General features: G+C 55.5%; 1 protein-coding gene across 3 annotated transcripts; it reads left to right on the plus strand.

The window, feature by feature from the left end:
* The first annotated feature begins 2,306 nt into the window (after positions 1–2,306).
* LOC119098693 (tyrosine-protein kinase Src64B) lies at positions 2,307–27,481 on the plus strand. Of its 3 annotated transcripts, XM_037221685.1 has the most exons (13): positions 2,307–2,405; positions 15,251–15,358; positions 18,319–18,393; positions 19,379–19,631; positions 20,151–20,277; positions 21,985–22,111; positions 22,480–22,647; positions 22,880–22,982; positions 23,598–23,754; positions 24,018–24,171; positions 24,873–25,004; positions 26,165–26,376; positions 27,110–27,197. In XM_037221685.1, the coding sequence occupies exons 1-12, from the start codon at positions 2,330–2,332 to the stop codon at positions 26,374–26,376; spliced, it is 1,692 nt and encodes a 563-aa protein (XP_037077580.1). In that variant the 5' UTR covers positions 2,307–2,329; the 3' UTR covers positions 27,110–27,197. The 3 variants fall into 3 exon arrangements, with proteins under 3 accessions (XP_037077580.1, XP_037077581.1, XP_037077582.1); XM_037221686.1 differs by lacking the exon at positions 26,165–26,376 and having other exon boundaries at positions 27,110–27,481; XM_037221687.1 differs by lacking the exon at positions 18,319–18,393.

A 27,481-nucleotide genomic window follows, 5' to 3' on the forward strand; every position in this document is an offset into this window, starting at 1 on the left:
ATATATTCATGAGAGTAATTCGCTACTTCCGTGCCTTCTTTCCCATCTGCCAGCCTGCATTGGACCTTTCAACTGTGTTGGCCCCTGCGCTGAACGAAGAACTCAGCTTCTGCTTGTTACGTGCCGTTTCATCGACCCTCTCTTGTCCGACGTGAGGGCGGGACTAAGCCGATGGCGCGCCGCGGCTCAGTCCTGAGGCCCGATGGCGGGGCCGCGGTTCGGTCCTGACGCCCGATGGCAGGACCGCGGCCCTGGCCGCGAGGGCCCGATGGCGATGACTTAATGACTTAACATCGACGAAAGCCAATGCCACTGCAGTGACTTCACGTGCGAGATTGCCAGCGTGCCTATTGGACTTCCTGGATCAGACCATATTTCACGGCGTCATGGCATCGCTCTATCGTTCTGAGTCGACAGTGATTTGGACCACGATCAAACGCATGAGCCAGCAGCACTAATCGTCTCGCGCACTGCACCGGCGTTCCTTGCTCCGGGCTTGATCTCCGCATTGCAGTCAGAGCGTTTCTGATGCGGACTTTGGTGGTGGTGCGTATGTATGCACATGTATGTGGGTTGGTTGGCAGTGCGGTCGTCGATGTCATGATCATGTTTCTCGAGGACTTTGACCAACTCATCTAATCCATTACGTTTCAAAACTGGTCGTCATGCTCGTTAGGCATCTTTGCTTGCCATTGGTATGGTTTCGGAAACGATCGCCAAATGGTTGGGTGGGCCGGGTAAAAGGTTACGCATAACATCGAAGTAAGCAAAAAAAGTTTCACAACCGTTTTCACATGTTTTTCTCGAAACGTTGATAGTTGGGCCAATGGCGAAAGGGGGGGGGAGGGGGGGGGAGACTGGAGTCCCAGTGGGGTGCTGACTGATACCGGAGGCGGAGCGTAGCACCCGCATGGTCTGTGTCACCCGGGGCCGGGCCGACTGTCTTACGCGGAGTCCCGTCGTCTGGAGGCGGGGGACGCTCCTCCCCGTTCGGCGGCTCGGGATCCAGGGCCTTCCACCGTCCGGGCCGCTTGGATTCCAGGATCTTCCTCCGTCCGGGCGGCTCGGTTCTAGGGCCTTCCTCCTTCCGGCGGCTCGGATTCCAGAGCTTTCCTCCTTCCGGGCGGCTGGGATTCCAAAGCTTTTCCTCCGTCCGGGCGGCTCGGGGTCCAGGGCCTTCCACCGTCCGGGCGGCTTGGGTTCCAGGATCTTCCTCCGTCCGGGCGGCTCGGGTTCTAGGGCCTTCCTCCTTCCGGCGGCTCGGATTCCAGAGCTTTCCTCCTCCGGGCGGCTGGGATTCCAGACCTTTCCTCCGTCTGGGCGGCTCGGGATCCAGGGCCTTCCTCCGCCCGGGGGGCTCGGATTCCAGTGCTTTCCTCCGTCTGGGCGGCTCGGATTCCAGAGCTTTCCTCCGTCTGGGCGACTCGGGGTCCAGGGCCTTCCTCCGTCCGGGCGGCTCGGGATCCAGGGCCTTCCTCCGTCCGGGCGGCTCGGATTCCAGACCTTTCCTCCGTCTGGGCGGCTCGGGATCCAGGGCCTTCCTCCGCCCGGGCGGCACGGATTCCAGAGCTTTCCTCCGTCTGGTCGGCTCGGATTCCAGAGCTTTCCTCCGTCTGGGCGGCTCGGGGTCCAGGGCCTTCCTCCGCCCGGGCGGCCCGGGGTCCAGAGCAGCGCTACACGGAAGGACTTCCGGCACCGCGTCATGCTTGCAGCAGCTGATTACACGAATGGAGCGGCACCACTTGCCTGCATGGCGTGGTCGCATATGATCAACATATGCTCATGACAGCCCCCCACACATTCATGTCACCCCAAACGCGCATACGCCCGGACGTTTGATGTTAATATTGCATCAGTTACGGGCTATGAATTTGGATCGTCTTGAAGCATCAGAATACAGCTGCGCAAACAAAACAGCTAGCTAGATAAACAGAACTGAATTCAAGACTGGGACGTTCCGCTTAGTGCACGGAGAATGCGAGCATGCATGATGCAGTCAGCGACGTAAAATGCTCGCCGCGTCTGTGACGGGTGCTCCGAGTTTGCTCAAGCTGTCTGTAGCTGAGGGCTGCTGACAGGTGCTGCTGCTTGTCAGCACCAGTGAGTCTTGCGGTGGAAGGCGGCGCTCGCACCTTCGGCGCTTCGTGGCAGTGCCGCAGCTCACCGCCCTGGGTCGGTGGCGCACAGGTTTGGACTGACGAGACAGTGCCCCCGACCCTCTTGTGGCCGGTTCGCTCCGGTCTGGGTGCGGCTGCCGCAAAGGTCGGCCTGTTCTGCCAACTGATGTCGCGTCCTTTTCAGAGTCTGGGCGTCCGGTGACCGAGCCGGCATGGGTGGCTGCCTGTCGAAGGATTTGAAAGTTGAAGCTCAGGACATCGGTGTCATGGGTCAGACCAACTCTCAAAGTAAGGCACAGGCGATCGGCCGCACCGCACCGCGTGCTCTGACTGCTTAAAGTGGGCCCGCAAGCGGTTGTCATGGTGAAGGCCGTTGTTAGGATGGTGTTTGTATTGCGGCGCGCAACGATAATTTTTGTAAGAGGACTGCAGAACTTTGAGGGGATTTCATGTGCTTTTTTGGGCGCCATTTAAAAGTGCCTGTCTGGGTGTCGGGTGGGGGGGGGGGGGGTCTGGCAGCACCTCAATGTGCAACCATCGCTCTCCAGTGTCTGGTGTAATATATATAGATATGGCATCAACTTCGGTGTTGCTACCCTATGACATATTTTTTGCCTGACGAGGAATCTTGCTGAAATGATAACAAAAATTGTCGCAAGATGCACTTTTACATCAACTATCACTAACGGCAACACAGACGACGTTCGATTTGCATGGAATTCATCCCTACGTATGCAAAGAGGTAACTCTACTGTACTACTCAGGCATTCGGTGTGGTCATGAGAACATGACTGGGAACACGGTAAATTTCCAAATATCGGAAAGTTAGCCGACATTGCGAATTCGTGCCTTTTTACTTCCGCTGCTAAATGTTCGAGGGGTTCCTCTGTGTAAAGCACGACGCAGGCGCTTCTCTAGTGAAATTATTGTGATTCATGATTTAAGTTACTGGTTGTAACCCGATTAATGACAGTAGTTTTGATTATAACCGGGGTCATCTTCTGCCCTGCTTGGCAATCTCCAATCAAACCCGTCCTCGACCTAGTATTGGCCATGAATAAAACATAAGCGCAACATGCGCGGCCGGCGCCACGTGTTCTGAGTTGGGGGCAGGATTTTTCAGGGGGCCTCCTGGACGAATGAGGCCCACTCACAGGATGTCCTCCTGTGCAGCTATCGTTTTCAGCAGGGAGTGGCGCCGAGAGCATGTATCCCTTATTATACTGTTGCATGTATCATATCCAAGTGAATAAATGCCGGAAAGTTAAAAAGAAAGATTGTGGGCATTCAGTCATCCAGCGAAGGGCCTTTGATTTCTCAAAAAAGGGGCTCCTGTTCCCGAAAATGGCCTCATACTGGATGGAGGAGCCTTCCCATCTAGAGCAACATGCTTACGATCCACGAAAGCCAAATCTAGCCAATGGGCTTCGCTATCCCAAAACAAGATATGTTGATCACGAAATGATGTCTCCTAATATAGAGGGTGACCTGCCTAACCCAGAACAGCGGCTGCCTAGTTTGTAGCGGGGGCCTTCCGATCTAGCAAATGAGTCTTCTAACATAACGTTAGGCCTCCCCATGCAGTTCATCGGCGGTATTACTCATAAACATTAGGCCTCCTGATGTAGTCATCGGGCTTGGTCTGGATTACTCATAAAAGTGACTTCAGGACCCAGATAGCGAGTATCTTGATGCAGCAAAGGGTCTTCTGAGCCGGATTCCCTAATCTCTTGTTCATTTATGAGGGGGGGGGGGGGCTCCTTCATTTGCATTTTAGTAGAGTGTGGGCACTATGCCTTTAGTTGGGCAAAAAGGGGCCTCCTGAAAATTGGGGGTGCAAAAGCATGCTCTTATCCCCCTTCCTGGCAAGGAAGGGCAACTGCCCCTCTGCCCCCCCTCCCCCCCTGCTGTGCAGGTCCTTGCATACATGACCAGACGCGAATTGCATGTATTGCCGAATAGGTGTTGTTTGACATATTTCCAGTCGGTCCCAGTTAATTTTTACTGGTGGATTTCTTCTTACGTTCATTTTTGACAGACGCCTATGCAATTTTCCGATACAGTTGGTCGAATCAACGAGTTATCAATAATCCGGGGTTTGCACAGTTGAGAGGAGTTCTGATGTTCACATCAGCAAAATCCATAACTGGCGGACTGGAATGAATGTATTATTCAGGGATTTCTACAATACGTTGGAAGTTATTGTGTATGTATGTAGCACTACGGACGGTCGTACCATTTATTCGCATGTATCCATTCGATACCTAAACCAATGATCACTCGCACGCTTGGCGCTCTTCAGGAACAATCGATACATCTCGTGTCGGGATGCCATCGCACCAGTCATTAGTCATCAGTCAGTCAGCAGTCACAGTCATCAGTCATTTCGTTTTCGATCGGCGAGCGGTGTTCAGGGATCGGCATCGGGTACAGCTTTGAAGTTTAATTGTGGCGCTCTGTCTGGCATGATGTTGAACTCTCAGAAGCGGGGCTTCCGTGTTCAGGGTTTGTTTCCATTGTGCATGCCCAACATGCCTTCAGCAACTGGTCATGGTTCCCCAGGAGGGTGGCAAATATTCTATGTGTAGCTACTGTATGTGTAACAAACATGAAAATCCAATAAAATCATCATCAAACAGTGTGCTTCGTGCCCCTCGTGCCAGCCCGCCTTCCGTTAGTCACACAGAATTAACCGGCTGTATTCGCCGGGCCCGCCGGCTGAATGACTCACCCTCGGTCGGGCGGCGCGCCGCTCTGTCAGCCAGCCGCCTGGTGAATATGTGCAGCCACTAAACGCCCCCCCCCCCCCCTTCAAGCCCAGGCATGGGGCAAACAGATTCACCAAATGCCTTCTGTTCCGGCGGAACCTAAACTATGCATGTCATCAGTAAGTCGATTCGATATTTTGTCTTTTCTGTAGTGGTCACTTAGAGTGACACCAGGCGCGTAAGATTTGATCAGCAATGCCATTTTCTCGGAAGTCCTGAGGAGCTCAGAATTTTTATTTGAAGCAGCCAACCCTGCGGAGCAATCTTATTTGTCTCTCTGCCCATCAATATGAAAGTAATGCATTTTATTCGCCTTGATTTTTTTGCGTTTGCGCTCTGTAATGTTTGACACACGATAATGTGTAAAAATCTGTGTGCAATGAATGTTACGCAAGCTTGGAACACTCTGTGTAGACAAAAGACATGCGAACACGAAGCTTTTACCCCGCAAATTGAGCGTGTCGTTATCTAGCACGTCTTTGATTTCTCCGCTATGGCGTTTTCGATGCGCACTTTGGCTTTGGGAATGAGAGTATCACATGATCGATGCAACGCACTGTTTCAAATTTCAAACAGCCAACTTTTCAGTAACAGGCTGGTGCCCGCTGGGCCAATCACTAACGTTCTTTTATTCACACCAGGGGCGGTGCGCACGGTGGTTGTCATGACGACGGTGGTCGTGACTACAAGGAAGAAGCGCTATGCTATTGAAAACGTTGGCGGCGTAATTTGGTCTCGAAAATGATTAAAATCTATATCCTTAGTATGTCTTGACGGTGCTGCACTGGCACTACCCAGTGGTATTATTATGCTAACTAGTCTTTAGGTTTCACTGGCGTATGTTTTCAAATAGGCCCCAAAGATGGGACACTCTTTTTAAAGGGAGTTTGTCTAATGTTTTTGGTTTTCTCAATGCACGCCTAAGGGAAGTTTGGCAATTATCCATAGAGAATTTTGGTTGCTAAAAGTGCATTTGGGTCTTACAACAGTTTTGATCTGCTAATTTTTATCGATCTCATCGATGGCTGTGCGTGAACAAATACAATCCTAAAAGATAAACCAATCAGCTGGCAGGAAAGGATGAATGCACCGGCTTGTCTGTGGCGAGTACTGCGCCCTAGAGACGTGGCCATTATTGTGGTTGGTAAACAACGTAGAAGAATCGCATTTCCCTAGAGCCTGGTGCGGCCGATTGACACGACGCAATCCTTGTTCCTCATCTCAGCATATAGTAGGCCGACAAGAATTGGTGCGTATCAGCTGACCAGCCTTACCACACGTCTAACCCGTACACTCGCAGGCCTGAGCTGAATGCAAACAAAAAAGTCAGCATAATGGCCACCGATGTCGCCGCGTTCGCAAGCTGCTGTCAGCGCTGACAAGCGACATCTTCGAAAAGCCTTTGGCTAGAGCCAGTGATGCCTTCTCAATGATGCCGATGGTGATTAGTGGTATGATGGTAATAGATGGTAAGTAGATGGTAATAATTAGTGAATATTGCTTGTGGTCTACCCGATAAATTGGTTCTTCCATACAAAGGGAAGAGAATTTGGGGCTGCAGCAATATCTCTTCAGTGGAGGCGAATTTGTAGCAACCAATGACACCAAAATTTGTAAATCGAAATCCCCCTACCATTGTACGTGCACAGTCAAAAATCCTTACTTGACTAGATACGCTCCCTTAAAAAGTAATCCGCGGTGCCTCAGGAGCCGTTTGTTGCATTGTACAGTTCCGGAATCGCAGGACGATCATTAGTGGTTTAGCAGCCAATCGTACATTGTCTCACTCACTTCCCGTTGGCTATTAATCACATAATTTCTGTGTCACGCAATCGTGACTCGTTTCGGATTGGAGCTAGTATACAAGGCCAAGCGTTTGTTACTATGCATGTTCATACTCTTATAGACTCGAAGACGCAAGGCTGCTTTGTGTTGTACACATGGACATTGTGGTGTTGAGTAAGCGTTGGTGAGTGTGAGGTGCTGGATAAGAGACAATATCTACACGAACCTGACACGTGAGATGGACTAGCATGAGGGCAGGCTCGTCTCTAGTCCATCACGCTAGCAGTTAGAAATCTGCTTCAGTTTGCTGTGGACCAAGTTAAATTGGGAAATTATATCGTGCCTACATGAAGGGGTTCTTGGGAGAAGTTCCGAAAGGTAGCCTGTCATCCAGCAATGGACCAGGATAGGCCTTGTTTGGTTTGGGGTGCCCAGTTACCTAGGTTTTCAGTACCCCTCTATCTGGACTCAGGGCACACCGCTATATCCTCTTGGTGCGCTTTACCTACGCGCGTCGGTGTCCTCTGCTCGGATTGCAGTGTACACGTCTACTCATGCCTTTGTTACCCATCCATGTAGGTTTGTGAGCATCTCATGTCATAGATTCAGGGGTCTAGCCCTGCTAGGGCATGGATAACTTGAGGCGCTTGGGCTTGGGCTTGGGTTCTCTCGCGGACTTTGGGCGCCCCTCTGCTTCTGTCCGGGCGCCCCGTTGCTGAGTGCATTTGGACGTCTCTTTACCAAGGCTAGGGACACCGCTGCGTTTGAACTCTGGATGCGTCTCCTCACCTAGACTGAAAGAACCTTAAAAACTCGAGCTTAAAGGCATCTCATCACTATAAATTATTTACCTAGGCGTGTGACTCCCTTTGTCTAAGCTGCAGACGAAGGAACTGGGGAAGCCTCTCAAGATTGGCCTGCGACACCTGTCTGAACGTATGGCGCCTCGTATTTGGACGTAGGGTATACGGATGTCCACGGATATTCTCCATTCGCGTGCGGCGGATCCGGAAATTACCCGTTTGTTGCATCTCACATGCACAGTGCATAGCTGCACCCTAGCCAACGGCCACAGCTAGGCATAGCGAAAAAAATGTCTCGGCCACGGCGTGAAATTTCTCTGAGATTCTTACTTGGCATAGAAAATTATGAGCAGTATTTATCCGTGTTCACACTGCAAAACGCAATTCTGGAGAATTTTCCAACATTCCGAATAATCATGCGAGACTATCTGTCGGCCGAACGCCCCAGGGGACTTGGGAATGCTGCTCAGCTTGGGTTTAGTGGCGTCCATCTTTGATGGATGAAAGCTGGAAATGGGTGGAAGATGGAAGCTGAAGATGGTGTTTCAGCTTCCTGTAATATAGGTGCCTTCATCGAACGAGACGGCGTTAGGATTTCCGCGGGCTAAGAGAGGTCGGGCTTTCATGTCCGTCTTGGGTGCGCCACCGTTGTAGCGTTTGTGTGTTTCCGTTTTCCGCCCTTTATTATGGAAAAAGTCACTGCGTATTAAAGCTTGTCACCATTTTGAACACGTCCCACAGACATTAAGCTTTCGGGAATCCCCGTTCTCTCCCCCTCCCCATATCCTCCTGACCAGATCACTATCAATGACAGCCCACAAATCTCACCTCTCATACCGCTCCCCTGTGCATTTGTCACATGCCGTGGCCGGCGTCTTACTCGTGAGTTGATCATCAGATCAGACAGCCGTCCTCCCGGCCTATTACTCATCAATGGACTGACAGTCGTGCTCTGTCTCGGTGCGCGTGTATGGGGCCCAATGCAGCGGACTTCTCGAGATATTCTGTGACTGCTCTGCCGGCAGCTGTAAGCAGCATATAACTGCGGCTGGGCAGACAGCTGCGGAGTAGGCGGTGCCTATCGATGAGCTCCGCAGCGGCTCCCATGTTGCCGCTGCTCAGCGGGCAGCTGCGGGCTGTGCCCATGTTGCCGCTCGGCGGGCGGGGCCCATGTTGCCGCCGCTCAATGGGTAACTGGGGCCGGTGGCAGCGCCTATGTTGCCGCCGTTTAGCGGGCAGCTGGGGGCAGCGCCCACGTTGCCGCCGCTCACCAGGCAGCTGCGGGCGGCACCCATGTTGCTGCCGCTCAGCGGGCAGCTGGGGGCAGCGCCCATGTTGCCGCCGCTTAGCGGGCAGCTGCGGGCGGCACCCATGTTGCCGCCGCTCAGCGGGCAGCAGTGGTTGCAACAAATCGCAAGAGCCCAGCGAGCGGACCACCGCGTGATAAGCGTCACCACAGCGTGCGCGCAGCGCCGGCATCTTATCGCACCGAATTCCGCGCTGCTGCTGAGTTCCTGCCAGCTCTTGGAAATGACGCCACGAATGTCTTTTTATTCTCTGCGCTGACCAAGGCGCAGAACAATGCGGTGCATCAGGAATGGACGGCATAGGAAATCACTGGGCTGTTGGACCTTGATTTATGAATCGACGTGTGGTGCGTTTCCTGTGGGCACAAGTTTCTGGATAGCTCATAAATCAGTCGTTCCGTGTCCAGTGGCCTGATTTGGCCCTGGTTAGAATACGAGAGTGGACGCGATACACTGATGCGTCTTCCGATGGAGACGTGTCGATCCCGTCCTTGCGTTGCCTCGGTATCTCACACGCATTCCTTCACGCTTCTGCAGACTTTTGCAGGCTTCTTCATCCCGCAAACATTCCATTGTCCGCCCTATCGAAAGCCACGTCATATTTTTTTGTTCTTTACAGAGTACGAAGATATGACTAGCAGGACAGGCTGAGTGAGACATGACTCATGAACAGGATGTGATGTTTCCACGAAGGCTATTGTATTAGCCACGCCGCATCGAGTGATGTTTAGGAAACTCCAGGAAATATGACTTCAACAAACCTGACCCACAGCGCAGAGGAGACATTTCGGGCACATGATCCGGGCGAACGGACCTTCCCAATGAAAGGGTGCGGCCTTATCTGGACTGCAAAATTGCATCCTCTGGCTAGTTGTGGATGGAACGGGCTTACTCTGTCCATCGGCCACCATTATATAGTACCACCCCCGACCTTGCAGCACTCCGATTCTAACCAGACGCTGAATCAAACCTTTCTGCCTTTGAGTGTTTTTTGCTTTTTGGGGTATCGGTGAGGTGGCTACAACTGGGTGACTGGAGGGAAGGGGTCGTCAAAGCTAGGTGTCGGGAGGGGCCAGCACTGGGCATTGGGGGGGGGGGGGGGGGTCAGGGCGTCAGAAGCGGGTGTCGGGGAGGGGCCAGCACTGGGCTGGGAGGGGCGTCAGGGCGTGAGAGGCAGGTTTTGGGGAGGGGCAGCACAGGGCACGTTGTCTCCCAGATAGACGGGCCATGGTTGACTGCGCCGTCGGCTGATGGCGGTCGTGACGAACACGGCCCCCGGACCCGTCACCAGCTCCAGTTTTTCCGACATGCCCAGCTTTGCCTGCCCGACTTCGCTGGTGCGTTTCAACGCGCTGGCACTGGCGTGTGCTCAGGTCACGTGCGGCTGGTCTGGTCCGGTTAGTCAGGTCAGGTCGGTCTGGTTTGGCCCCAAGTCCGGCCTGACCGGGTCCGATTCCCGCCGCGGCCAGTTTCGCGGCGGCCACCTCCAGTTAACCTCCTTCTCACATCTGGCCTCTCTGCCGCGAATGAGCCAGTTTTCATATCAGGATACTAACGAGCTCCCCCCCCCCCCCCCCCCACCTCCGGAGAAGCTCACACAGGCCACCCCTGACCTCTGAGGAGTTGAACGCACGGCGGCGTTCGGCTGGCACGCACGGAGAGGTACGTCCCATGCTAGTTGGCAGTGGGAGCGCTCCTTCGTGACGGGTGAGGAGCTCTAGTTAGAGTTGCTGGCACCCACACATGGATTATGTGATGCATTAGTCCGTCACGTGACGTGACGTAACCGCTCTGGTGCGGCAGGACCTGTTCATCCGGCGTGACATCGCGGTTCCAGTCTCATCAATGACCACTCGTGGAATTCGGTAAACGAACACGCCCGAGTCGAAACATCACGTCCGTTCCAAAGCGGTTTGAACGCTCCCCTGACCCGTTTTGCTCTTCTGGAGACTTCGTGTTCTGTGACAAAGAAATGGTGCTGGATGGCTGCATCGGGCAGGCAATGCCAGCGCCTATGGTCATTTTTACGTAGCATATCGATGGCGTCTTTTTACATTACCAACTCAAAATAACCGGTTATCGTGAATTACAAAGGACGACCACTGCACCGTTTCCTTGTGCGACAGGATGGTTGCTGCCTGTGGTGGCGCCAGTTTTCCCGGGCTGATTCAGAGCCGGTGCTGAGTTGGTGCGTCGTCACTGGCCCAAGACATCTGGAGTCATCGGTCCACTTTTTGGCCTCTTTCAGACTGGCTCGTACAATGCGATAGCCGGATGTCCCGATTTTCCATACCAGGCGTGGCCGCGTTTATGTTATGTCACTTTTTATTCGGCTCAAAGCGCCAGGTACAGCTTCCGCCTGGGTGAGGATTGGCCAGTTCGGTTTCAGTCCTAGCTCACTGCGCCTGCGTGCTGTGGTCGGGCCGGACCGGTCTAAACCGCCTGTGACCGGACAGTGCAGGTTCAGCCTGACATGACCGGACGGACGGAAGTGGCTCGGCCCGTCGTCAGTGGACGCCGCGAAGTGGCTGCAGCGTATTCCCGGCTCCTGACTGGCTGTGCCGGTACGCCGCGGCTGCCGGCGGACCGGGGGCCGCCTGTGCCGGACCGCCGCGGGCCCGGGTGCCTTCCGCGAGTCCGGCGCTCCGCCAGTGTCGCTCGGGCACGGCGAACCTTTGACAGGGGTCAAGGGAAGAGCTTGTTTGTCCTTTTCATAAACCGGAAGTGCGTCCGGCTGAGAAGAAAAAAACGGAGCAAGTCACGGAATTGGACCGTACCGGGCCACACGTTTGAAAAGGCTTTTGGGTTATGCTTTTCTCGGGTGTATCGTAGGATGCCTGCCACCATCCTCATGTCATTGGGGCTTTGTGACGCACTCAGCTGCTGAGGCTATATGGCGTATATACATGGCTATAGCTATATATGGCTATATGAGGCTTGCCTCTCACCCTGACAGGAAGGGCGGGTGCCGCGGGGAATCGAACCTCGCACTACACTACCGGCGCCCTCCCCTCACTCCGTCACTACTGTCATGCGAAACCGTCCGTTAGTCATTCACTCAGTGTCTGCGTCCCCCCCCCTTCCCCCCTGCATCTCCCAGCCCCTGGATCATCGATAACGGCTCGCGATCTGGGGCTCTCAAATCGGCCGGCGGGCGCTGGCGTCGGCGTGAAGTCTGACAGGCGGTGTCGGTGGAGGGGGGGGGGGGGGGGGGGGGGGGGGGGGGCAGACAGCGCCGACGGGAATTGATCGGTGATGCGGTGTGGCACCAAAACGGAGCGTTGCGTCAGTGAGGACCTGGCGCTGGCGCTGGAGGGAAGGCCGCGAGCTCATCGGCCCCAAACAGCGATGTGGTTTCCGGGGAACGCTAGCAGGATTTGCGGCCACGATTGCGAATTTGCGACTTGGAACGTCACCGTGTGCGCAGCGCCACCTCGAAGAGGCGAGCTGCGCGCAGTGGGAGGGGTTTTGCGGGCCGCGTCTGGGACGTTTGCATATTGGCGGCCTTTGGTCAGACGCGGATCAAGGCATTGTGTTTACGGGCTAGCTCTTTTCGACGCTTGAGTTTTTAGATTGGTTATGGTGCTGGTTCCAATGCTGGGTAATTTGTCCCGAGTGGTGGCGTTTTTGGGCCTTCTGCTCCTCCACATATGACTGGGTCGGGGACGTTTGATCTCCGGATGCAAGGTCGCCACTGTTCAGAGGGAGATACGCCGCCGGACGGCCCTCACTGGCCGTGGCGACGGACGGATGTGGCGACGCCCGGCTAGACGCTGTCAAGGCTGCCTGTGACCGCGGTGTCGGCTGGCTGGCGCTGGCCGCCTGTGGCCGCGGTCTCGGGTCTCCGGGCGCTCTTTGGCTGGCAGCGCGACTGTGCCCCCCCCCCCCCCCCATCCGTCCCTGCGCTCCCACGGCCGCCCCCGCGCCCCCGCGCCCCAGCGCCCCACGCCCCACGCCCTGGCCGCCATCTTCGGCCGTCGTCTGCGACAGCGAGCCGTGGAGCTTATCTCGGCTGGGCGGGTCGTTCTCTCCAGTGATGCTCTCATATCCCGATTGGACGGCTCGTCGCGTCGCTCTCCATGGCTTGTGACGGCCACCCGTTCTCATATGTCACGTCCATTCTGCAGCAGTCTGTCTCGCTCGATACTTACCTCGTCACCAAGTACTATTGTGTCTGTCTTCTTGCCTCCACCCTACCTCCTACTTGCCGCATGATGCCCTATCCAGGGGTAGCGGTAGGCAGCAACGACCTGAATGACAGATGTGTGAATGCCATAGTGTATGCAGATATGGTGACGTCTATTGACTATGGTGCATCGCACTCCAGTATGCTACCCACGAGCCCTCCAGCAAGTACGTGTGGGTAGCCATCAATCCGACATCATCTGCGGTAGTCAACTGTTCGACATGCGCCCGTCCTTCGCTTGGATGCTGCTCGCGTACATTACCAGACCAGGTTATGTTTCACATCAACGTTCGGCTGGATCCATAACATTACTCAGTTGCTAGTGCATTTGCGAGGAACATTATGCACCTAGATAAGACAGAAGTAGTAGCCTTATTCCTCGGAGAAAAACCAGGAGGATGGACCTATAGATGCGTTGATATTTTGGCAACATGCCTTTATCGAAACGAAAAGCAGAAGTGAATTGGTTTCTGAAATATCAATGCATCCATATCTTCATTATCCTGGCTTTTCTCCGAGGAATGAGGTTATTGCTACTGTTGGATCCATAACATTATGAATTTGTGATGCTGCATGTTGGCTCCACTCCCTTCCCTTCCTCCTCCGCCTGTGTTCTTCTCTACAGATGTGTCAGCTGATTAAGTGACATTTGAGGGACACTGATGACTGCTGTAATACAGTGAGGTAATATACTAACGTCATTTTGCTTGAACCTGGAACACGGTCATACGGAACTGCATTGTTTTAAAAAGAGATGTTCTGTTTAGGCTTTCATGATGGCCGTGGTACGAGAAATTGGATGAAAGACTCGAATTTGATTCGGCTTCAGCAGAGTTTACCACGAATCCGTCTGACACGCACGGGGTCTATTCTGACACCGACTCACACGCACAGGGTCGATTCTGACACCGACCTCGATGTGCGCAGCAGCGACTTCTATGCGCTAGTGAAATTACGTGACCACGGAATGGCAGACTATGTGGGGTCAGCAGAGCAGCCAGGACAAACTAAAAGCCTTTAAACCTGGGATACCCTGGTCGTCGTCATTAAAGCCGGGACGTTGTTGTCTCTTGAAGCAAGCATTCCATATCTACCGAATAAATCTACCAACGAAAATGAACGCGCCTTGTTGCATTGTGCAACTTCGTGACACTCCACGATAAGCCAAATGCTGTGGTAAATATGACTGCGTAAGGGTCATGGCATATGACTTGACATTGGCCATCAGTGTACCATATTTTGGACTTGTTTCCTCGAACTATGTACAAATTAGGACAAAATACATTGTGCCCCCCCCCCCCATGCTCTTGCGTTGAGGAGCAATGTGTCCCAATGTTTTCTTAAAGCGGAGATTGCAAAGGCCAGTACGTATTATTTAGTATGACGTATTCGTCATACTTCTTACGTGACCACCATCCACTGGAATCCCTGCAAAATTAACTCGGTGGGTTGATGGCTTTGGGATGAAAGCTGGGGAGAACATAACATTTTCGTCATCCACGCGCCCAACTTAAAATTGAGTGGCCGCTGGACCAATTTTCTTTAAAGTAACAGCGCCCCAAGTCAGATATACAGTTTTGAGGCCAATCCGAAACTGACGACCTTATACCACTACTTACATGTTCATAAACCGCATAAGACACTTTTGGTATCGCAACAACGTCCAGCTTGGAAACTCGCCTCGTTGGTGGCTTCCAAACTTTGTGAATCGATTTCCCATCAACTCGCAACCTTTCGCCGTAGATTGGCAACGGTTAACTAGCTCGAAACCTTTGCTAATCTTTGGGCAGCCTTACTCTCGAGCGCGAACGTGACTACAACGTCCAAAGGGGCTTATATGGGTTTCTGAAAGTCAAGACGTTGACTTGAGGTCACCGGTTTCAGTCCAGCTGATGCAATCCTAGGCGCTCTGTCAAGTCGTAAAGGTTTTGAGGCGATGGCTCCTTTGATTTCGGAATTCGGATAACTATGCGCTAAGGTGATTTGTAATTTATTTTGGCTTTGAAATGGATGGTGGTTTGAGGTTACCAGCTCTAGATGATTTGCAGGTCAAGTCGTGGTCACGCACTCAATTCGCGAATGCTTCGAATCGATCGGTTAACCGTGCTCTGTGATGTCGTGTGTGGCATGTCACTGAACGCGCTCTGTCGCCGTGCGTGACATGTCACTGAACGCGCTCTGTCGCCGTGCGTGACATGTCACCGACCGCGCTGTGTTGCCGTGAGCGACCTGTTCTGGCCGTGCTCTGTCACCGCGCGTGACGTCCCGTTCTGGCCGTCCGCAGATGTGCAACGTGGAGTGACGCCCCCCAGCCACCAGACGCCATCCAGAAATGGCGGCCCGGCCGGCGGTGGTCACGTGCGCAGTGACGTCATTCGTACCGCCAGCTCAGGTGAGGTCAGGCGCCACATAGGCAGAGGTGCGCCCTCCTGCTCAACAGTGGCGTTAGGGCCCGGCGCGCGTCGGACGGCACTCAGTTTTGTGCTGAAGCAGTCAGCTGTTAACGCGGGAATGTGCGTGCTTCTTCCGCCACTCTCACCTCATAAATGTTGTAAGGACGGTAAAGTAACAGTGAGTGAAATTACTTTTTGAATGTGACAGATGTGTTGAAGGATTTGCAGTATTAGTGCTATGTTGTCGTCCTTTGTTATTGTTAATATCATCACCGTTTCCGTATCCTTCAAAGGTGCGTAAAAGCCGGACATTAGTGGCGAAGAAGCTGTCGGGAGAGGGAGGGTGCCATGGCACGATTACGTCTCGCGCAAGTAGAATGATGACCCTTTGGAGATGTGTGGAAGGAATCGTCTTGAGAAGCAGCCCCCCCCCCCCCCCCCATTACACACTTTTTGGACATTCCTGATCGCCATTGGGTGCGATGCGGCATATACGATACCGCGTGTATCAATAGCGTGCAAAATTGGTTCCAAGGACGTATAACCATCTCGGGTGGTGACTTAGACATTAAGACATAGAAGGCATAACCGACACCCAGCCAACAGAGAGCCAAAAGGGCCTATTGAGTTTGGCCTGCCTCAGGTCCGCACACATCCCCGGAACTTATCTTTCCACCTGGCCTCCTGAATTTAGCTAGAAATGAGATCCTTAGACCGATGTCCAAGCAACTTTTAAATGTTGCTAGAGAGGTACTTCTTACAACTTCGTCGTTCGGTTAACTTCGTTTGACGGTCCATTTCAATGATTCGCTACTCTGTGACTTAATGAGATCTGCTTCTTAATACTTCCACTCCTGCCTTTTGCTAAACGAAGCTGGTTTCCTCTACGCCTCGGCCCAATCTCCAGTGCTCCGTGTATATCTACCATGTATATCCCTTTCACAGTTGAATGTCTATCAGATCTCCTCTAAGTCTACGATATTTCAGTGAATACAAATCCAAGGCCTTAAGTCTATCCTTATGTCATCTAGTCTAGTCTAGTCATCATCCTAAGTCTCCAATCCCATTTATCATCCCAGTTGCTTTTCGCTGTACTCTTTCCAGCTTTATCTTACTGGAAGCACAGTGACCAAGAGCTTGTACATTTACTACCCACTCGTGATCAAAGTTGCCTTAGGATTTAGGATTTAGATTAGGCGAGTTGGACTAAACGTGCTACACCGCTTTGGCAACATTTGAGGCACACGGTCCTGACCGCCTCAGAACGGCACCTGGCCCGAGCCCAGTCCTGCATCCCTTGTGTGACGTGCTGGACCGCTGTCCGTGGCTGGTCGGAACAAAGCGGGCGCTGAAAATGACGCAGGCTCTGTATACAAGCTACGGCGTCGTCCAACTCATGGCATAACCGAGTCATTGGGAGCTGGACGGACCGCGCTCAGGGCATTGCATGCCGCTGGCGCCGCCCGCCTGCTAATATCGAACACCACCTGCTAATATCAGACACCACCTATAACCGGTTCTCACCGCGCCGGGCCTGCAGCATTTCAAACAGGGCTAGCCGCTGTTGCCACGCGGTGGGTCTGGCATACTCACTTCTCGTAACGGCTGATGGCTGCAGCAGCGCATGTGAATCGTCGGACGCGAGGCACTCAGAGGTCTAGACGGGTCATGGTGCTACACCCACCTGGAGCGTGATGTGTGGTAATGACAGCAGAGTACATGAGCTGGGCAGAGGTGGCAGCTTTCGTGTCTGTTATTGAGCCGAAAGCCGTGAATGACAGCGACGTTTTCATACTGATTATGCTAACCAGGTCATGCTTATAGTCCGTCACAGGGCCCGGCAACCTTTGCCAACTGCTTTTCCCGTACCAATAGCCGAACCTCGACAAGACTGTACACTGCAACATACTGCAACATCTTGTACACTGCAACAAACAAGATTGTACAACACATCATATTGCTTTCATGTTACATTTTCAACATCCTGCACCTAACAGGGCTCAGCTCGACTGCCCGCGGTCGACCTCATTTGACCCCCCCCCCCCCCCACACTCCCTTGCAGAGAGCGAGTATTCACGGCCGGCCGGTGCCGTGAGCTCGGTTGGGAGGGCCCACGCGCCTGGGCTTGAGGGTGGTCGTGCCGTGCGGGCGGAGCGCGCCGCGTCTGCAGCTGTGCGGCCGTGACGGTGCGGCACGGCAGACGCTGCCGCCGACGCCCCTCCCCCTTCCACCTCCTCCTCCCATGCCTCCGTGAAAAATCGCCGGGTCCTGTATCTTAATGGGTGTACGACACCGGCGGTACATTCGCTTCATTGCCATTGTTCCATTATTCCGTGTCGCCGTGACAGGGCGCCGGGCCGCCGAGAGACTCGCCGTCTTTTTCGACTGGGAATCTCTCGAGCGTGGCCAGAAAAACAACCGCTGGTGACCCGTGTGCCTTTTTGTCGGGCCTGACGTAGCCGTACAGGCGCTTTTTGCGTCGCGTCTCTCCAGTGTTCCTGAAAGTCCCATCGGAGAGGCATCGCGACGCGTTTGGCTTGTGTCCTGCCGCGGTTCTTAGATTGGATCCACTGCGCCGGCCTTGCTGCACGGGACAGTGTCGGTCCTGGTGTGAACCACCGCGTGGTCGCCCGACACCCACAGCCCTCGGGCTGCGTCCTGTGCCAGCCCTGGCGTCCACAGGGTGCAGCCAGCCGGGTTCACTGATCAGCTCCGGGGGCGCTGATGAGCCACTGACGCCTCTGACCGTGGCCACTAGGCCCCGAGTAGGGCGGATGCAATCAGCTGCAGCAGCACGTCTTGCCCGCGGTGTTTCCTGGCCTCGGTTGAGCTGCCTGGCCGCATGTGCGTTCCTTTCCACCGCGCCGCTTAGTCACGGTGCCGTCGGGCCGGCCGCGCCGTACGGCTGGCCCGGCCCGAGCACGCGGAGCCGGCGCTGCCACGTGCGCCCGTGTTGCAGTCGGACTGCGCCACCCGAGCTGCTGCCGAATGGGCTCGGCCGCCTCCCTCAGGACGAACCGGAAGGGCTCGCGGGGTAAGGCGGCGCCGGCCGCCGGCGCCTGCCTGCTGTGTTGTCGCCCAGTGTGAGCCTGCCGCCCTGGGCAGCCTAAGGCGGCCGCTCCGGGCCAGCCCGCTTCGGTTGTGCCGCGCAAGGTTTTTTGGTTGCTCATTTTTGAGAGTCCGTCGCTCTGTTTTGTTGCGCTTCGAGCCATAGCTGGGGATGTCGGGACGATACGGGCCGGGAAAGCACCATCGTTTGCAACGCGGGGATGCATGGAGGCTGTGTTTAGTTTGTCAGCACTTATGCCTGCCGCTGGACCGTCGCGAGCGTTGTAAATACTTTTTTTTCCAAGACGTGTGCTGTCCTGCCCTCTCCTGCACTGTGAGTGGGCCATCACGCATCTGGGCTTCATCTCACTACGACGCTTGCATATGCGTGCCTGTTTTTCTGTTGCGCTTGATATGTGTTTGCGTGCCGTGGCTACGGTTACGTTGAGCTTGTGACGAGACATTGCACCCTGGCAATGCCTGCGTGCACGACTACCGTGTCAGACGATTGCATCGCTCATCATTACGCCAGCAGGCAGCTACCGTTGGACTTATTGAAATCAGCAGCGCAGTCCTCTTCTGCGGTGCGTTAACATTAAATTGGCGTTACTTCGGTCCGCCGGTATACGGGGCGATGCTGCCCCGGCACCCACTATAAGTTTGCGTATAAAGTCTCCTGAAACCTGTCCATAATATAGAACCTGAGTGCTGGAGCAATGCAAACGCGTAGGTAACGGGTAGGTACGAGTGATCAGGAATGGGTAGGGGTAGCCATGGGTACAGCTCCATGGATAGCTTGTGGATTGTGTGACGGAAATGTTACCGGCGTGGGTCTCTGCACTAGATCCGGGCCGCTGGTCGCACTGACCGATGGTTGACCTTGCTGTGACACTGCCCACCGCTGCAGCCTCGCCGCAGGGGCCCACGGTCAGATGGTTGACCTTGCTGTGACACCGTGCCCACCGTTGCAGCCTCGCCGCAGGGTCCGCGTTCAGGCGGCGGGGGCACACCGACTCGCGGCAGCCCCATGGTGGTGCGCGCCCTCTACAACTACGACAGCCGCGTCAGCTCCGACATCAGCTTCAGGAAGGGCGACCGCATGCAGCCGGTGGCCGAGGGCAACACGGACCCGGACTGGCTCAACGTGCATCACCTGGCCACGGGGCTGACCGGATTCGTGCCCCGCACCTATGTGGCCACCGAAGAGTCGGTGGAGAGTCAGGAGTGAGTGACCCCTCGGCTGGCCGGCGCCAGAACTGTCAGCACGGTTACCGGTGGCTTGTGCTCGCTCGGCGCGGACGCTGGCTCAGCTGTTCTCGCGTAAAGTCGTAGGCATGTTGTGGATGCGAGTTCACTGTTCGTGCTGTGGTGGTTTCTTATTCAACATCTGTGCAGACACGTCGCGGCTATGAACAAGCGGTTGTGTGTGTTTTCTCCTCCGCCTCCTCTGCAAGGACTGTGCTGTTGTGTCGTGGGCTCGTATTCCAGCTATGTACAGTATTGCCCTGGGCTTCTGCTCACGAACTGTGTGTTCGCTTCGTTGGCCCTACCAGAGCTGTTTCTTCGTGGGGCGACCGTCCTACCCACCCGGTTAGTGAGAAGCCAGCACGGGTCTGGGTTGCCGTGCTGTTGTCGCGCAGGGGCTGTCCGAGCTCGTGTGCAGGCCTCCCGTTCGAAGCCTATGTCGTCGTGTCTTGGAGCCTGCCCCGGCTGCATGTTTGATGGGCCTCCCGGCCGTGGCAGCTGGTTCTTCCCCCGGATATCGCGGAAGGAGTCGGAGACGCTGCTGCTGATGCCGGAGAACCCCCGCGGAACGTTCCTGATCCGGCAGTCGGAGCGCGTCGGAGGCCTCTATTCACTTTCAGTACAGGTCAGCGACCCTTACCAAGGCATAACCACCAACTCGAAATGAACTTTTAGGATACGGACTATCGTGGTGCGGGCGTTGCTGTGCTGCATCTGTTACCAACAATACAGCTTTGTATTGTTGGTACAACAATACAATTGTATTGTTGTACCTGTTGTTGTTGGTTGTTGTTGTACCAAGGCTGTTGCTGTGCTGTATCTGTTACCACCAATACAAAGTTGTATTGTTGTATCTGGTACCAACAATACAACTTTGTATTGTTGGTAACAGATGCAGACATTTCCCTGTTACTCGTTTTGTCAGGAAGTTATTTTATATTCGCGTGTTTTCTCTCCATTCTCCGGCTGTGGTGGTTCGCAATGTGCAGCCGCTGTGCAGATGAATATATTCCTTACCAGGGAATCTAGCCTCGACCTCTTTTAGTTATGTTCAGTTTTTCAACATTCTTGAAACAGTAGTTTTCTTCCCGTCCGTTACGATTTTCACTTGACTTAGATGGTCGCCCTGATGGACGTTTTGATCGTATTTCTGTCAGTCCTACCATTAAGAGCTGCTAAATCTACCGCGGGGTGACCCGTCTCCGTGGCGTTCGTCTAATTCTGTCAAAATAAAATGAGAACAGGTTACGTTGCGTTGGTTTTGCAAAGCCGTCAGCCGCCGACTGGCTGCTGTTTACAGTTCTTGTCCTGGTTATCAAGTGACATGTCTGGCTGCGGGGCGGGTTGTTGGCTTGTACCTGGGCTGTCAGCTGCATGAATATTGCAGTATTATGCAGGGTGATAATGTTTGCCGAGTATGTGTATGTGCCCCGCATTTATGTTGCCTGTTTCGGGCTTATTTCGCGGGACATGAAGATATAGCTACTGTTACAATGTCACCAACTGACTTGCGGCCCTGGAAGGCGTTTGTGGGGCCTGCTCTCCTAGTCATCAGAGTGTTTGGGAGCATGTAGTTCCGATGGGAGGTACGCTGCTGCAGCAGGTTCTACTATGGTTGAGTGTCGCGGTTACTAGGTTCCGTGATTGTGGTCGGGTGTGCTAGCCGGCGGGTTCTGTTCTTGAGGTCGGGTGTGCCAGTCGGCAGGTTCTGTGTTTGAGGTCGGGTTTGCTAGTTGGGTTCTGTGTTTGTGGTCGGATGTGTTAGTCGGCGGGCTCTGTGTTTGAGGTCGGGTGTGCTGGTCGGCGGCTTCTGTGTTTGTGGCCGGGTGTGCTAGTCGGCGGGTTCTGTGCTTGAGGTCGGGAGCGCTAGTCGGCGGGATCTGTGTTTGTGGCCAGGTGTGCCAGTCGGCGGGTTTGAGGTCGGGTGCGCTAGTCGGCGGCTTCTGTGTTTCTGGCCAGGTGTGCCAGTCGGCGGGTTTGAGGTCGGGTGCGCTAGTCGGCGGCTTCTGTGTTTGTGGCCGGGTGTGCTAGTCGGCGGGTTCTGTGCTTGAGGTCGGGAGCGCTAGTCTGCGGGATCTGTGTTTGTGGCCAGGTGTGCCAGTCGGCGGGTTTGAGGTCGGGTGCGCTAGTCGGCGGCTTCTGTGTTTGTGGCCGGGTGCGCTAGTCGGCGGGTTCTGTGCTTGAGGTCGGGAGCGCTAGTCGGCGGGTTCTGTGTTTCTGGCCGGGTGTGCCAGTCGGCGGGTTCCGTGTTTGTGGTCGGGCGTGGCCGGGAGTGAGTGCCTTGCTGAGCTGTGATTGGGCACGGCGGTCAGCTGACCGCGCGTCTCCACAGGACTGGGAGCCCCATCGAGGGAAGCACGTCAAGCATTACAAGGTCAGAGTGCTGGACGAGGGCGGCTACTATATCTCCGTGCGGAACAGCTACCCCTCACTCCTGGCTCTCATCGACGCTTACAGCCGTGAGTCCCGTGCACCAGGCCAGCCGATGGGCTTCACCAGCGCCTTTAGTGCGGCCTGTCATCGAGTCTCTCTTGTTGGCGTGGTTGGACTGTGGGGCGAGGGCACGGGCTGTGAGTGCCAGCCTTGCTAAGGCAGTCAGTGTGTTTTCTCTGAAGGCGATAAGTGAGTGGCCTCCGGTTTTTTGGCGATCTTTAAAAGACGTGGAAAACGCAAAGCTGATCAAAAACAGTGATGAGGATCGTGGTTGAGAGACGGTATTTATGAAGCTTATTTTACGTTGAAATTGAATGTTGATTGCCAACATCTGGCTAACCCAATCTGGTCTGCGAAGTTCATGAAGTATAATGAATTTTGACGTGTTTTTCAGAGGACTCCAAGGGACTTTGTCATGTGCTGACGCAACCATGTCCAAGGCGAAAACCTCAAATGTGGGACCTCTCGCTAGAAACGAAGAACCACTGGATGGAGATCGACAAATCGGAGATTACAATGAAGAGGGTGCTGGGCTCAGGCAATTTCGGCGAAGTGTGGTATGGTAAGCATCGGTTTCTCCCCACCACCCACTACCCCACCCCACCCCACCCCCACCTCTGGCCTTCGTACAGTCGCGAAGATAGGCTATCAGTCACCTCTTGCCATGGGGGACGTCAGACGGTGTGAGCTGTGCAGACCTGTGTGCGTGCCCAGGCTCGGTGGCCAGCTGGGGCGGTAGTTCGTGTCACGTGCGGCAGAAACGCCTCGCCCTGCTGACGACCGCCGCGCCGCAGGACTCTGGCGGGACAAGACGGAGGTGGCCGTGAAGAAGCTCAAGCCCGGCTCCATGTCGCCGCAGGCCTTCCTGGAGGAGGCGCAGATCATGAAGTCGTTCAGGTCGGTCGGGGGAGGAGTGGCCCCGAGGTCCGCTCCGCCTGGCAGTGCCAGTGGCGCTGTTGAGCTCTGACGCCCCTTGCGGAGGAGGTAGCCCCTCCCCTTAAACCCCAAGCCCCCAACCAACCCCACACTGGGAGATCCTTATGAGTGACGCCCACGAATCTGTTCAGTTTGTTGATAAAGGCGTTATGCCTCTGTCGGCACACGTTGCATACTTTCCCTCGCGTTGTCCTCCGTAGCTCGTGGGTGCGCTGCGTAATATGTATGAGCTACCTGTCCTCCCCCCCCCCCCCCCCGTAAGTCATTTCTCTTTTCGCGCACCGTTTAGCAGTTGCCATGCCAATTTCGTAGCTTTTGTGATCTGTTTATTGCAGGCGTCAACATTCATCCGCCAGCTTTTATTCTCCCCTCTTTTTGTGTTTCCTTTTTCACACGCATCATGTAAGCAAGACTTGACAGAGAAGGCCGTCTGGTCTGGGCCTGTCCTCGCGATGTTCTGTCAGTACTGACGCGGGCCCCGTCCTCAGGCACGAGCGGCTGCTGGCGCTCTACGCCGTCTGTTCGTCGGAGGAGCCGATCCTGTTCAGTCGGTACTGACGCGAGCCCCGTCCTCAGGCACGAGCGGCTGCTGGCGCTCTACGCCGTCTGCTCGTCGGAGGAGCCGATCCTGATCGTGACCGAGTACATGAGCCGCGGCAGCCTGCTGGACTTCCTGCGTAGCCCCGAGGGCCAGCAGTTCGGGTTCCCCGACCTGCTCTACGTGTCGTCACAGGTCGGTGGCGCGCGCTGTCGGGCGCGCTCCGAAGCCGCGTCGGAGCCGTTGAGCCTTCCCATCTGAGCTGCCGGCACAGTGGCTTCGATTGTGCTAGCTCCCCCGGGCTGGACTCAATACAATGGAGAATGAACCGCTGGGCGTGAAATTTCAGGGCGCTGTCGTCATTGGCCCGCCTGTGAGAACTTTGTTGCGTTGCACCGCAAGGCTTAGGTGTTTTAGGTTTAGATCACGGTCCAGGCTCATCCCCCGCTGTTCACCAGGTGGCGAGTGGCATGGCGTACCTCGAGAAGAAGCGGCTCATCCACCGCGACCTGGCGGCGCGCAACATTCTCGTCGGGGAGGGCAACGAGGTCAAGATCTGCGACTTTGGCCTGGCCAGGGCGATTGAAGACAACGAGTACTGCCCGAAGCAGGGTGAGTCGCGGGTGGTGCAGGCCTCCACGCTGCCGCCCGACAGCTCGCCCCTGGCTGCTGCATATGCTGCCTGCCTATTGACAGCAATAAGGCAGCCGCTGCCCGAGCTACCGTGCGTTTCAGTTTTGTTGGAAGGCCAGTACTGATTTGGCCTATGCCAAGCGATGTCCTATGTACTGGATACATTACGGCCCTTGGTGGCGAGACCTTTCTTATATGTTCACACCGTGTGTTGATTTCCAAATGTTCCCTTACCATTTCAGTGATACTGTTTGTTCATATAAGCTTCGTTAGTTAATTACTCGGTTGTTTGGGTTTGAGCCCTTTCGACCCGTATGGATCATTTTGGGGTTATGGGATGAAGGAGACTGGATGACGGTGGGGTAGGACTACATGCGCCTGTAGGGGGAGGGGGGGGGGCAACCGCCGGGCTTTGGCCCGCACACAGACCCCTCTGCGGGGTGTGTGCTGGGTACCGGGTCTGGATCCTCATACATGGCCTCTCGGCCCACTCGTGGCTGGCGCATGCAGCCTGCCCCGGACAAGCGGGGCGTCGCGATGATGCAGGGTGAGGCCAGAAAGAGGAGGAGAGAGTCGGATATATCAACTTTGTGACTGGAAAATTGGTATGGTTATGGGTATGGGTACGGGTATAATTCTCCTGTGAGAACCTGTGTGACCCAGGCGTCGTCTTCGCTCAGGGGCCAAGTTTCCGGTCAAGTGGACTGCACCTGAAGCCATCATGTACAACAAGTTCACCATAAAGTCCGACGTCTGGTCGTTTGGCGTGCTGCTGATGGAGATCGTGACGTACGGCGCCGTGCCGTATCCAGGTCAGTGGCCTTGCATCGCCCGCCCCCTCGCCCGGCCGTCGGGTGCAGCTGAACCTGACAAATTTGCCGACAGGCGGCGTCGCGCGGCACCTGCTTGCGCGCAGACTCGCTGCCGTGCCATGGTCCGGACGCGGCGGCGCAGCGCCGTGGCCAACCCCAGGCTTGCGCGCTCGGTCGGAAAATATTGTTATCGGCAATGCGCTGCAACGCGTGAAAGGCTTTGCTTTGCGCCAGTTGTTGGGCCGACTGACTCCAGCGCCCCCGCAAGGATTCAGGAGTACGTTCGTGTAATGGATGTGGTCGAAGTGATGGACCAGCGGGTTATCTGGTGTTCCCGACTGGCATTGTTCATCTTGACTTGCATGATGACAGGGGCGGATCTAGGATTTCGTCAAGGGGGGCCGCGGGACATTGTGGGGCCCTTGGAGTTTGGGGCCCCTCCATAAAGATGTATTTGCAGTTCATTCATTACATTTAAGACGAGTCGTACGTAATATATATGCAGATATATATATATATATATATATATATATATATATATATATATATATATATATACATAAGTGGCTCTCTTCAACAAGTATAGAGCCGTCAGAGCAAACAAAAAGAGCGTAAGACCAACGTGGTGGGCCCCTAAACGATCGGTAGTGCCCCGTTACGCTGACACATAAGGCCCCGGTCATAGCAAGGTACTCTCCGAGCAAAGGGAATTATCCAAGACCATGAACTGGCATGCCGCCTCCGCTTCACCGAGCAGTGCGGGGCGGAGGGATCAGGTCCTGCCCAGTGCCGCCTCCGCTTCACCGACCAGTGCGGGGCGGGGGATCAGGTTATGCCCAGTGCCATCTCCGCTTCACCGAGCAGTGCGGGACGGGGGGATCAGGTCGTGCCCAGTGCCGCCTCCGCTTCACCGACCAGTGCGGGGCGGGGAGATCAGGTCGTGGCCAGTGCTGCTTCCCCTTCACCGAGCAGTGCGGGGCGGGGGATCAGGTCGTGCCCAGTGCCGTCGCCGCTTCACCGACCAGTGCGGGGCGGGGGGATCAGGTCCTGCTCAGTGCCGTCTCCGCTTCACGCCTCGAGCGGCCGCGCTCGCCGCCCCCGGCTTCTGCCTGGCGCCCGGCCGCCGTCCGCCAGCTGACCGGCCCCCGCGCCATCGCCAGGCATGCACAACAGGGAGGTGATTGAGCACATCGAGCGTGGCTACCGCATGCCCAAGCCGACGTCGACGTTCTGTCCGGACGCCATTTACGGCCTGATGGCGCAGTGTTGGCACGGCGAGCCAGAGCGTCGGCCTACATTCGAGTACACCTTCCACTTCCTGGACGACTTCTCCATCTCGTCTGAGCTGCCGTACAGGGAGGTGCAGGACTAGGTGAGTCCTGAGCTGCCGTACAGGGAGGTGCAGGACTCGCTGCCGTACAGGGAGTGCAGGACTAGGTGAGTCCTGAGCTGCCGTACAGGGAGGTGCAGGACTAGGTGAGTCCTGAGCTGCCGTACAGGGAGGTGCAGGACTAGGTGAGTCCTGAGCTGCCGTACAGGGAGGTGCAGGACTAGGTGAGTCCTGAGCTGCCGTACAGGGAGTGCAGGACTAGGTGAGTCCTGAGCTGCCGTACAGGGAGATGCAGGACTAGGTGAGTCCCGAGCTGCCGTACAGGGAGGTGCAGGACTAGGTGAGTCCCGAGCTGCCGTACAGGGAGATGCAGGACAAGGTGAGTCCTGAGCTGCCGTACAGGGAGGTGCAGGACTAGGTGAGTCCTTGAGCTGCCGCACAGGGAGGTGCGGGACTAGGTGAGTCCTGAGCTGCCGCGCGGGGAGGTGCAGGACCAGGTGAGTCCTTAGCTGCCGCGCAGGGAGGTGCAGGACCAGGTGAGCCCTTAGCTGCTGTGCAGGGAGGTGCAGGACTAGGTGAGTCACAAGCTTCTCAGATGGGGCCCCGACCGCCTGTTTCTCCAGTGTCTGGCAGCCTGCTTCGATCTGCAACGGTGCTTCTCATTGCTGCTTGATCTCTGTACACGCGCTAGCCGTTGCTGTCATATTTTAGCATGTCAGCACGGTGTGGAGGCGCATGGTCCGGTGGCCATGTACCAGCGAGCTGTTGGTTGCAGGTATAACCAATCGGGACCTGGTAATGCAACTGATCCGTGGCTACCGCATGCCGCGGCCTACCGACTGCCCGGAAGCCATGTACGAAATCATGCTGAAAGCATGGAACCTGGAGCCCATGTCGCGGCCCACCTTCGAGTTCCTGGTGCAGTACCTGGAGGACTTCGACTGCAGCGGCGAGGCGCCGTACCGGGAGGCCCCCGAGTAGCCTCGGCCGGTTCCGGAGCGCCGCGTGACCGGCCGTCTGCCGCCCGAGTCGGGGCGGGCCGCCGCCGGCGCAGACCGGGTCCCGCGCCGTCTCGTGGCGCAGGAGCGACCGCGACGCGGCCGGTGACACCGCGGAGCGACGGGCGCCGATCTCAGTCGTGGACCGC

The sequence above is a fragment of the Pollicipes pollicipes genome, unplaced genomic scaffold (genome assembly GCF_011947565.3).
Source record: "Pollicipes pollicipes isolate AB1234 unplaced genomic scaffold, Ppol_2.1 Scaffold_4740;HRSCAF=5597_pilon_pilon_pilon, whole genome shotgun sequence".
NCBI classification, from domain to species: domain Eukaryota; kingdom Metazoa; phylum Arthropoda; class Thecostraca; order Pollicipedomorpha; family Pollicipedidae; genus Pollicipes; species Pollicipes pollicipes.

Bases quoted from the DNA above. Each gene is read 5' to 3' on its own strand.
- LOC119098693 (XM_037221685.1), top strand. From the start codon at position 2,330: ATGGGTGGCTGCCTGTCGAAGGATTTGAAAGTTGAAGCTCAGGACATC. The intron at 15,359-18,318 runs GTGAGGTCAGGC...CCCGTGTTGCAG, and splicing joins CATTCGTACCGCCAGCTCAG to TCGGACTGCGCCACCCGAGC. The intron at 24,172-24,872 runs GTGAGTCGCGGG...GTCTTCGCTCAG, and splicing joins CGAGTACTGCCCGAAGCAGG to GGGCCAAGTTTCCGGTCAAG.